The 12,589-nt window shown below is 36.7% G+C and overlaps 1 protein-coding gene across 1 annotated transcript in view; it reads left to right on the top strand.

Moving 5' to 3' along the window:
• The window catches only part of LOC150084531 (uncharacterized), a 228,006-nt gene extending 217,347 nt beyond the window's left edge, over nucleotides 1-10,659 (top strand). Inside the window, exon 9 of the mRNA XM_090376275.1 lies at nucleotides 10,536-10,659. Coding sequence (XP_090232401.1) covers nucleotides 10,536-10,621 — 86 coding nt within the window. The 3' untranslated portion in view covers nucleotides 10,622-10,659. The remainder of the gene's footprint in view (nucleotides 1-10,535) is intronic.
• Nucleotides 10,660-12,589: the final 1,930 nt, after the last annotated feature.

Below are 12,589 nucleotides of genomic sequence, written 5' to 3'. Positions count from 1 at the left end.
AGTGTCCCCAAAACCTCTCTGAGGCTTCTAGATTCCATTCAGAAGAGGGCAGTTAGGTTAATTAATGACTCATCTCTAATAGAATCTCTCCACACTCTCTGTCTCATAGACTTACTGTTTCTACTACATGCCTTTTCTACAGATACTTCCATGGGCACTGTTCTTCTGATTTGGCTTCTATAATTCTCGCTCTCTCTTTCAAAACATTCCGAACATGTGCCACCGCCAGCCAACATCCATTTACTGTCCAACTTCAAACTCACATAACCAACTTTTCATCTTCCTCGTTTATTCATTCAACTTCCGTTTTCTGGAACAACCTTCCTTCATACATATTTCCTGAAAATTAGTCTACAGAAGTTCAATTCTAATGTTAACAAATATCTTCTTTCATCTTCTCAACCTCCAACCCATACACGGTACTAAGTACTATAGGTTCTAATACCTCTTGTGTTTGGGGGTTTCATAAAAAAAAAAAAAAAACTCACACACATCATTTATTGTAATCAGTTCTTTAAGTTTTCTTATTGCCTTTTTGTCTTGTTGGGGTGTACACATGTGCAGTGGATAATGTGATAATGCAACGTTCTGATTTGTACACAATATGTTGGAGTACCTACTTGTACTCCAACATGTTGCTTGTCTAGATACTGCTGTTGCTTCATACAGTTAATAAAAGACAGTACTGTATCGTTACTCCTACCAATCTGACTGTTTTACAGTCGAGTATTAACCCTTTTTTTATGGTTAATATGGTTAGGTTATTTGTTTTTAATGGTTTGTATGGATTTGCAGAAACATTGGGTTTCATTTTTCATTGATGATCTTCTTGAAGAAATAGTGAACAGTCAAATTAAAGTTTTTTTTTTTTTTTTTTTTATATGTTTGATTTTAATGCTACCCCTATTTATATGTACACATCTCCACTTTGCATCAATAAACAAAACTGTACTGCAGTGTTCTTGTTTCTTTGGTTATTGTTCTGTTATTTTTTATCAGTTTAGCTGAATCCTAAAGTGATCGCAATTAGCATTGTCCACTGTATATTGATCCTTTTGTGCCATAAAACAGCAAATCAGCCACCCAGCCCATCATTAGAGGAATAATGTGGCTAAAGTCATTCCCTCAACCATCATATATTTGTATGGTCTTTCCATCTTATATCAAACTCAAATTTGAATGCCATTGAAAGGCAGTTGGTAAGGTTGAAACCTAGATGAGCTTCAATGGATATCCAATAGATACCCAAAAGCCAACCATCATTCAGTTCTGCAAAGTAAAAGCTCAGCATATCAATTCAACCCTATACCCAAACTTTCCATTGCAATGTCAGGGCCCCGGGTGACAAGCGAATCTTGAGGCCAAGCGATCTTCCCTGTGACTTCCAGTGCGATTACATTAGAGAGATAAGTTTTCTTTTTGAGTTCAGACATTTTTTTTTTCCATTATTCTAATATATAATAAGGATTTTCATTCTTAAAGCATAAGGAAGAAGTTTCCAGAAAGGAAAGTAACCTTTATTTATTATTATTATTTTTTTTCCTATTTACTAACCTTCTATTTACTCACTTGGTGGCACTACTCCTGCCTCCCCATGGTGGGGCTGGAGACTTGGGTGAAAAGAACTCATCCAGGAAAAGAAGTTTAAAAATGGGCCAAACTAACAAGATAAGAATGGAGAAAGTTAACTGCAATATAAATGATGACACACACACACACACACACACACACACACACACACACACACACACACACACACACACACACACACACACACACACACACACACACAGCTGAACATGTCTCAGGCTAAAAGAATAAAAATCAACACTCTTCAGCCTACTGTTCCTTTCTACTTGGTAATACATCCCTTAACAACACAACCCTGGGAATGGTGATAGTTTCCTGTTGGGAAACTATCACCATTCTTAGTTCAGTAGACTATAGAGTCCATGATTGGCTCACCAAAAATTATAAAACGGCTACGATCAGGTGATCTCTTAGTAGAAACCTCACTGAGTCATCAGTCTGAGAAATTGCTTAAAACAAAAACCTTTGTGGGACTATCGGTTGAAATTATTTCACAAAACTCCCTGAATACATCATACATCAAAGGGTGTTATTACAGAATGGGACCTTTTAATGGTGTCAGAGGAAGAGCTGTTACATGAGCTAACAGATCAACAAGTAATACATATTAGGAGGATAATGATAAAGAAAGATGGCATTCTCACTCCAACACGATCAGTTATTCTTACCTTTAACAATTCTTCTCTTCCCCATTCAGTTAAAGCAGGATATTTAAACTGCAAAATCCATCCATATATACCAAATCCAGTAAGGTGTTACAACTGTCAGCGATACGGACACTCTCAGGCGACATGTCGGAGTGATCCTATCTGTCCACTCTGTGGATCAAAAGAACATGATCAAGGAAACTGCACCTCCACTTCAATGACTCAATAACGACTGATGTCCAAACTGTCACGGAAATCAACCTGCTCACATTATATTACCACACTTACCGTGAAGCATATTATCATTGAGTGTCGACATTACCATTCAGCTAGAATTGCACGTTTCAGATCTCTATTAAATTCACAAAAACCACTGCAACTAAGACATATACTTGAAAATGATGCCAATTTATATGAATTGTTTATTTATCTAAAAATGATCAATGTATACAACCACTTCTAGACCCATCTATAATGTATTGAACTTTCGAAAGTAACAGGTGCAATTTGGCCATAGTAGCCCTTGCGCCAATAAATCCCACTACAACATCACCCTGCTTTCTCAAAGACATGTGAAATGTGGATACTGGGAAAACAAATACAAAAATACAAGGTAGAAAATAATTTTCCCGAAGCAAGAAAACAGATACTTGCTACCAAACCTTCGCTCCTATGCTTCAGCAGTGAAACGAAAGCAAACTATAACCACTCAAACAGAGGTGACAGTACCTCCAAATCAAACTATAGACTGGAATAAAATACTGTTAATTACAAAAACTTCTTCACATGAAACATCCAGTGCTATGAAGTAGGATATTTCTGTGCCTGTAAAGCAGAAATCAGATCTGACATCTTCAAAAACAATGCAGACACCATCTAGTAAACAGTGTAATCAGAAACATACAAATGTAGACGAAATCGATATTGATGAACAGGCAGAGAATGTACTAGAACTTCACCCTGCAGAAGATATTGATGCACCCCGTCCTAATTTTTCAAAGAAAGACAGATCCAAATATGATAAACGAAAAACCTCAAAAGCACAGTCAGATTCAACAAATAGTCTTGAGACCTAAATAATGCAGCATAATATTATACAATGGAACTGCCATGGTTTACATGGGAAATCGGATGAAATAAAAGTTATTATTCAGCTTTTAATTTAAATAAGTCTGCATTTGCTTTCAGGAGACCCATCTAACACCACAATTTTCACCCACATTTCAAAACTACACAGTTTTCCGGAAAGACAGAAATGATAATACAACTGCTAAAGGAGGTGTGGCAATTTTAATTTTAGCGAATTCAAATATACCAGCTAGGCAAATAACATTAAAAACCAATTTAGAAACAGTAGCAGTGATAATAGCCATTGGAATTTCTATCACAATCTCATCCCTTTATCTTCCACCAAATCTTCCTCTCTCTAGATCGGAATTAAACACTCTTACTATACAGCTTCAACTTCCCTATTGCCTCATGGGAGATATGAATGCCTATCATCATTTGTGAGGATCTTCTCACTTGGATGGTAACTTAATTGAAACTTACTTAGAAGATCAACACCTGAATTTACTGAACACTGGATCTCGTCTTATATTGGCTTGGCTACAGGCATCACTTCTGCAATAGACTTAACAATCTGTTCTCCCTCAATTTATCCCAATATAGAATGGTATGTATTAAAGTATCCTTACAACAGTGATCATTTTCTGATAGTATGTTCCATTCAGGCACATTTGACTCTTACAGAAGAAACCAGAACATTGTGGAATTTTAAAAAAGCTAATTGGAATAAATATATGCAATTAATCAAGCTGAATAAGCAATTAATAGAAATCCTGCCAATAGATGATGCTGTTGTGTACATCAATAACCAACTGTTAGAAGCTTCAAAAGCAACAATACCTCAAATGAGTAAGGCAAAACAGGCACGGTACAACTTGTGGTGGAATGTAGAATGTGCAACGGCGAAAACAAAACAAAATCGTGCATGGAGTGAATTTCGGAAATATCCAACTACGGTCAATTTGATTTGATTTTTTGATTTGATTTTACCTTTGATGTTAGTTACATCTTTAAGTACACAAAACAACAATGGGCCCAGCACTGAACCCTGCAGGACTCCACTAAAAATATTAGTCAACGAAGAGCAGTGTCCATTTATTACCACTCTGTTGTCTCCAACTCTCAATTATCCTTTTATCCATTGTAGCAACTTGCCCTTAAGTAAATCCCACATCAGTACACTGTGATCACTGTCACTTAGTGGTTCCTTTATCTGCAAATTCTTAATGCATGAATAATCATTGCTGATAATCGGATCAAGAGTATTACTCCCTCTGGTCCCCCCCCCCAGACACGTTGCTGTAGAAAACAATCATGTAATAAATCCACAAAAGTCTTGCTAGTGTGCAAGTGACCAATCCTCAAGTTCCAGTTAGTATTTGGAAAGTTAAACTCCCCCATTACAAAACCTTCTGATTTACTGGCCCACTCTATTTCTCTGCACAATTGTTTGTTGTACTCATGAGTTATTAGGCCTATAACACCCTCCTGGGCTCATTTTCCCCTTTCCCAGTGCTTATGTCACACCAAACTGACTCAACATTGCACTGTCCACCAATGTCAATTGGATGCACTTCCTTAGATTTTGTGTTTCTTGACTAACATCATAACCCCTCCTCCCTTCCTACCCTGTCTATCATTTCCGTACACATTGTACTCCCCGAATTCCAATTCTATACTGCTTATATCTGTGTGACGCCATGTCTCTGCTATCCCAACAATATCTACCTTTGATATCTTGACTAGCACTTCAAATTCATCAAATTTATATACTATACTTCTAGCATTGGTGTACATGCAAGTATACATGCATCTGGTCTTACTCTAAGTTACCTTAACACATGTATTTACTTGTTTCATGATGACTCCCAGCAGTTCTTGAAATCCCTAGCAACTTGCTCTCTAGGCTGCTGATCATTCCAATAGAAGCAGTGCAAAGGTCACTTTTGCTTCTGCCTGTGGCTGTTGGTAATCTTTAGTCTGCGAGTCCCCCCAAAGCTAGCAGTTTTCCGACCCACCTTAACACTGCCTCGATAGTATCAGCAAATATTCCTGCACCCTTTCTATTTTAGTGTATCCCATCCCTGTAGAAGCAGTCTCTTCTGTTAGCAAGCACAGACCACACTGGAAAAAATTCTACGCGATGAGGTTTGCACAGTCTCTCCAGGCCGAATTGATTGACAAAGTTCTCATCAAATACTGCCTCCTGTCATGTTTGGGCAGAATTGCAGACACTTTCCAATTTAACCCTAACTTGCACCTTTTTTTTTTTTTTTTTTTTTTTTCAATATTGACTTTTTAAGTAAATCTGCAGATCTCTTAAGGTGCCAATGTGTACAACAATATCACCTTTTGTGCCCTTAAAAGATGATATCTGCTCTACGTCATCAACTTTTGCACCTGGCAGACATACCCTGGTCCTATTCCACCTATCCTTTTTACACAATATATTACCCCTCTCCTTGACAATAGAATCACTGACAATAACTAACTCCTGTGGGACCAGCACATTCTGCCACGGAGATTGCCCCTGTGTTGCCTTATGCACAGGGGTGAGTACTGGGGCTGAGTTGGGGAGCTGAGAGCTTGATAGGCCCCTAATTAATTTCTGCTGACCGGGCTAGCCGGGTGGATAAAGTGCCTGCCTGGCAACTCAAAGGTCATGGGTTAGATTCCTGCCTCGGGCTTGGATCAAAGTACTGCAAAAACCTTGGGAGGTGCATTATGGCCACAGAAGCCTATTCGCCAACAACTACCAAAAAAAAAATATATTAATTTCTTCGAGGGCATATACTCTACACCTCAAACTCTCATCGACAATCATCAGCATGCTGAGTTGGCACCTAATTTCTTCACATTCTTTGCCTCTAGCACACACAAACAGCCTCCTTGGCTAGAGCATGTCCTGTTCCAGAAAGATCTGCAAACATTTCACATTTTGCACATTTTTTTTCTTCGACACCCCCCCCCACGAGCCACAGCACTCCCGCTACTTTGTGCCCATTGCTTTGCTGCTCTAGTCTAGGTCATCATTCCATTTAAGTACAATTTAATTAACAATGAAATTTAATAAGATTAATAAATTTTATTAATTAATTGATAATACTATACTAAGCTAACAGATTCCTAATACAGTGTTACGTATTACGCTATCTAGTTTTATGTTATACTTTACGCTATCGAGTTTGGGATATACGTTACGCTATTCCATATTGATCTATTATACTATAACGATGTTGAAGGTGAGTCCTTCTGTAACTTACATGCCAGTGATCATCTGTAGATGTGGTGACTAATTGCAAAAGGTGAGAATGGATTGCCTGTAGCACTCTGTTTGGACACTGACTTCAGCAGTGGGGAAGTGCTTGTTGCCATGGTTGTGAATGAGTTTTCTCATAGTTGGTGCCATTGGAGCCGGCATTTGATTGCTTGTTGAACTGTGGAAACCTTTGCATGTGGCCCGAGAGTTATTAGAAATGATGTCCCTCTCTCATAAATCTGGAAAAAGGCAATCAAACTTGTACTGAAGTATAATACTGTGGTTTACAAACAGTTGCCTCAGTTTTGTCACTTGCAAAGTCAGAAATTGATGGCCTTGTGGAAATGTCATCAGCAATTGCAAAAGTTGTGCCCATGCATACTTGGCTGGGATCATCTTGAACCAGGTATTTCTTATCTGAAATATGCATTGTTAATTGAGTGAGTAAATGTCTTACCTCTACATGCAGTGAACTGTTGTTTTATACTGACTGCAGTGTACTTGTGTATAACTATGCCCTTTGCCAAATACATTAGAATTTTTCTTTAAAAATGTTTCCTGAACCAGTACACAATATTAAAGGGCTTGACAGCATTAATGCAAATACCATGAAGTTTCAGTACCAGCTAAACTTCTTCTGAACTTTAGAGAACTTTATGTGACCCCAGAAGGACTCAAAATTAGCAACTCGGTAAACAACAGCAGATCTGCGGTAAGAAACACCAGGTTCAAGCAGACCTCAGTCAAGGGAATAGACACATTCAGCAACTTTGGACCATGCAGGGCTGTCTGATATGTCAGATAGGGTGGCCACATGGATGAATACTTCACATGAAATCCTTGAGTGGCAAGTGGGCAGAGGAATTGTCATAATGGACGCACCAGTTGCGTGAAGCTCACTGGCCATTTTCTCTGAACACACAATCACTGTGAAACTGTTTTGTAATATTCCTTGTTCACTTTTTGACCATGTGGGACAAATTCATGAACAGTGCCCTGCTTAGTCAAAATATACAATAGGCATGATCTTCACAGTTAATCAAGTTTTTTTATCATGCTTTTTCGATCTTTGGACAAGATGAATTCTTCCATTGAGAGGACTGAACCACCATTCATCAAACAAACAAAGTGTGGATCAGCAGAAGTAGTACATTGACAAAGATCTTGAAATGTGAGAACTTGCTGCCTCTCTGATCATAAGTGAGAATGTGAGGCACAAACTTGGCCGAAAAGGTTTGGGAATGAGACACAAAAAGTGTCTCATTCCCAAACCTTTTATTAAAATTGATTGACATCAGATTATAAACACAGGTGATTGAATCGATTTTTGAAGTTGAAGGGCAGCCAAAACGCAGATCATCTTCAACAGACAAGTGGCACTCTTTAAACTTTGCAAACCACTGAAAAGTAGTTTGTAAAGTTCAAATGACAGATGTTATCTTCTCTAAAAGTTCAGTGCTTGCTAATTCAGACTACCTACAAATAAACAGGTTATTTTTGCATTACTTGGGATCCTTCTGTTAGGTCACTCACTTAGCATCCTCTTGATCAGGGTTTCCCAAACGCAGACCCCTGGGAGTCCATAAACCAGTTCCAGAGGGTCCACATAATGGACTCTCTGGAGCCTATCAAATTATTCATTCTATGTATAGCAAATTGATGATAAATAAAGTTATTATTATATATTTATGTAAAAATAAGAATAAAATCAGAGGTGTATTGCTAAAAAAAATAGTACCAGAACGCTTGTTGTAAAAAAAAAATAGTACCTTAACACTCATTCTCCAGAAGACTATGATAATGCCACATCGACTGTACAGTAACTGAATCAGACTTCAGACTCACGGTTCATTGAACAACCAGTTCTAGCATTCAGCTCATGGCAAATCAAAATGCAGTGTTTGCATGCATCACAGTATGTCTCATTCATTGGATCTCTTTATCTAACACATTGTACTTTAGTAAGAAACATTCAAGTTTCATTGCGAAATTTATATTTTTGTTTTTAAATAAATTTTTAAAGAAATCTATTAATTTTAAAGATTACTATTAATATATATTTTTAGTAGCAGTGGGTAAAATAGATATTTCTTCCTTCCCTTTGATCATGCCATTGTTTCATACTATTAGGTGTATAAATTTAATGATTTTCTATTATGACATTTAGAAAAAAGTACTGGAACGTTATTCCGGTGCGTTCCGGCCCGAATACACCACTGAATAAAGTTGAGTTGTTTTAAACATCAAACTTTGAATTTTCTTTTTGATGTTATATGGCACTAATACTATTGTAGTAATAATCAATTAAACATGTGCACATTAATAGTATTAGGGAATGATTGTTTTTAATTTTTGGGTTTGCATTTGTGGTGTTTTTTTATTTTGGGTGGGAGGCATTTCAGGCATTAAGTCCTGACAGACTAGCAAATGGTGTGCTAGCAGTTGTCGGTTTGCCTATTGATCTGTGTTGAAAATTTTAAATGAAATTAAGTAAAGGATAAAAAAAGTAATTTTTAAAATGAATATAAAAGTTAGAGGAAAAGGAAAATTATTAAAGAATAAAATTAGAGAAAGAGGGGAATATTAGGGGGATAGTCAGACTTTAGCACACAGCTAAAGTCTGAATTACTTTTAAGTAAACATTACGCACGACCAAACTGCGTGATGCCTCGAACTAGAATGGCGATCACATCAGCATCAGTGTTGCCAACTGTAGTCAGTTGAAAATAGCTAAGCCACAATGCAAAAATAGATAAAATCCTATGTTAACAATGAAAAAAAAAATTTTTTTTTTTTTTTGGTAACCAAAGGGAATTTAAATGATTGGTGTATAATGCCCAGAAAACTGGCAGGGTGGGGGCACGTGCCCCGATGCTCCTACCCTGAATCTGCCTATGCCTCTAACCCAAACGAACTATTACAAATATAATACTTAATACCTACAAATTGGGAATACATAGTTCTAAATAAATAGATCAATTATGCTGCCAGACATGCAGAATAGACCAGATTACACCCTGTCTCCTACAAATTCGGCACCTGGGCTGATGTAAGTCGTTTCTTATACTGACCACCAATCCATAATGATAGCAGGTAAATACCTTTGTACTTTATACTGATGCATACCTGTTGGGCTTTAGTTACCAATCCCAGTTTGCTGTTAATAACAATCTAAAATTAAATTTTCGGCTATTTTATAATTAGGATACCTAAAACTAAATATGATAACGAAGTTAGTAAAACTGTTATTGGGACTACAGAAATGGGTATGCATGAGACATTCATTTATTATGGCTATCTTCTGCCCTTGAGGAAGTAGCAGAGAGATGACCATGTGAATGAATGTAATTTTTCCTTGTTTTCCTAATTTTATTCTTAATATCTCGCTTTTCCTTTCCCCTCTAATTTTATTCTTTAATAATTTTCCTATTTCCTCTAACTCTTATATTCATTTTAAAAATTACTTCTTTTTATATTCCTTTACTTAATTGTATTTTAATTTTTCAACATAGATCAATAGGCAAACTGACAACTGCTAGCACACAAATTGCTAGACGGGGTGTCAGGCCTTAATGCCTGAAATGCCTCCCACCAAAAAAAAATGTAAACCCAAAAATTAAAAAGAATCATTCCCTAAATATATGGGTCTGCAAACGTTTTTTGATTTTTGAAGGGGTCTTAGATAGATGCTAAGTTTGGGAACTTGGGAACCACTGGTCTAGATAGATGCTAAATGTGTTGCAAGCATATAACTTACTATAATGCTACAATTTCAATATATATAAATCAGTCCCTGAACTTTTTGATCACACCTCATACTTAACGGTAAAAAATTAGCACCTCTAGGCAACGGATAAGAACTATATCCTTCCCATCACCCAGTTACTTTACCTATAATCCCCTTTATTATCCCCATTTTCAACTTCTAAACTTTTTTTTTTATTGATTAGGCTCCTTTCTTTTCATTCCAGTTTGTAAACTGAGGGCAGCCCAGATGAAGAATATAGCAGCTTCTCATGCAAGGGATGGAAGCTATGATGCTACCAATCAGACATGAATTCTGCTACAGGACAACAGATATCCTGTTTATTAAAAGAAATAGAAAAGAAGCAGTCAATCAATTTAAGGCTCCAAGGTTCACCACCACTACCATAGAGTCAACAGGCATATCAGCCTGTTGACTGTATGGTGGTGGATCTTGTTCCAATGTAATAGGAAACTCAAACAATACCCCAGAGCTCCCCCCCCCCTTTACCATCCAGCATTGGAATCCACGGAAGCAGTCTTTGAGGTCATTTGCCAATACAACAAGACCTACACAGACAGCCTGTGGGAAATTAAAAGCTCACGTGGATGAGTGTGCACGTGACACTGGGCTCAGCAATCCAGTCTCCAGTTATGTTGCATTCCACAGCAACAGTTGGCAAGTTATTAGAGGCATACCCTTGGGATACACCTTTTCCATTTCCCCTCCAGCCCCTCTTCTTCCTCACCAGAACCTTTTACAAATACCAACACATCTTCCTCTGCCATCCTCAGCAATCTCAGCTCCAGCAATGTGAATCTAATTGGAGTTTGCAGATCCACCAGAATAGCAGAAAAACAAAGGGTCTGCATATCCAAACAGTTTCCTATGCCCCATCCATTCTAACCCTGAATTGTCAAGGCTCACATGATTTATCCAAGAACACCAGACCTTATCCAATAAAGTACACCACATTTAGATAGTAACCTTTGTCTTGCAATTTCTCCAAATGGTGAAGATAGCCCACCTCCTCATAGGAAGGTACAGGAACTAACCAGTTGATTTACAGGTGATTTTCTGTTGGCTGGCTGGTTGCTAAGTGGCCAGTGATATTACATAGTGCTAAATGCATATGCTGGCTATGCAGAAATTCTACGGTACATGTGTTCCACATTTCCATGAGAGATATAAATATCTGTTAGCAAATTTATATACATATCATGTAATTTCATAATCATACTACCAATAAAGTCCCCAAGACAAGAGTACATGATATGTAGTTTATTATTGTATATTTATTAATCTGATTGTACAAGAAGCTGTTAATTAAATGTTTTATCTCTATGGGATGAAATATTATTTCATTCTGAGTATGGTGGACTTGGGCATAACTATATCCTTCACCTAACACATTAGTTGCTTTTTCTGTTGATGATTATACAAATGGGAAGGGGGAAGCTCTGTGGTGTAGTTTGACTTTCCGATTAATTTGGAACCAGACTTGACTTAATTTCTTCGCCAGCCTTAACAACATCTTGGGAACAGCAGAGCTATCAGGTTACAATAGATATGGAAGTGTAGATGGACAGAAGTTGCAGCCAGTAGTTCTGGTCAGAAGCTATAAGACTTGACTACCATTTGGACAAGAAGAAAGTTTCCTACTCTTAGCCTGTTCAGAATTAGTTTGGATTGATTTATAATTTTTTTTTTTTTTTTTTTTTTACAACTGTTACAAGCTTTAGTGTATGTAGAAAATAAAGCTGGAAATTTGTATATGAGCTAGCTATGATCTGCCTTGTTCTTATCCTAAACAGCCCTTAGCACATTTATTGTAAAACCGAGGTTTAGATCAAGGCTGTATACTAGTTTTTGAAAGACTTGAAAAAACAAATATTAAAATAATTACTAAAAATTAAAATAAATTTATTAGAATTTCATTCTTAGGCAATACTTGTAGTTTTATTATTTTTAATATATATGCCATATATAAAAGTAAATAAATGTACCGTGTGTATATATATATATATATATATATATATATATATATATATATATGTTTATAATTATTGATAAAAAATAAAGAAAGAAAGTTAAAACGACAATAACTGTAAAATATGTAAATAATATTTATGAGTCAATGCAGTTGCAAGCAATCATGCAATGCACCCATAATGTCTATAATATTAAGGATAATATAAAGAACCATTGGAATAAGTAAATCAACCCAATAATAATACCATCAGGAATCTAAGAAAATGCAAAAAAAAAAAAAAAAAAAAA

This window comes from Mastigoproctus giganteus, chromosome 6 (genome assembly GCF_048544385.1).
Source record: "Mastigoproctus giganteus isolate SK-2022 chromosome 6, ASM4854438v1, whole genome shotgun sequence".
NCBI lineage: Eukaryota > Metazoa > Arthropoda > Arachnida > Uropygi > Thelyphonidae > Mastigoproctus > Mastigoproctus giganteus.
The sequence above is the reverse complement of the archived record's forward strand: the minus strand, read 5'-3'. Positions and strand labels throughout refer to the sequence as shown.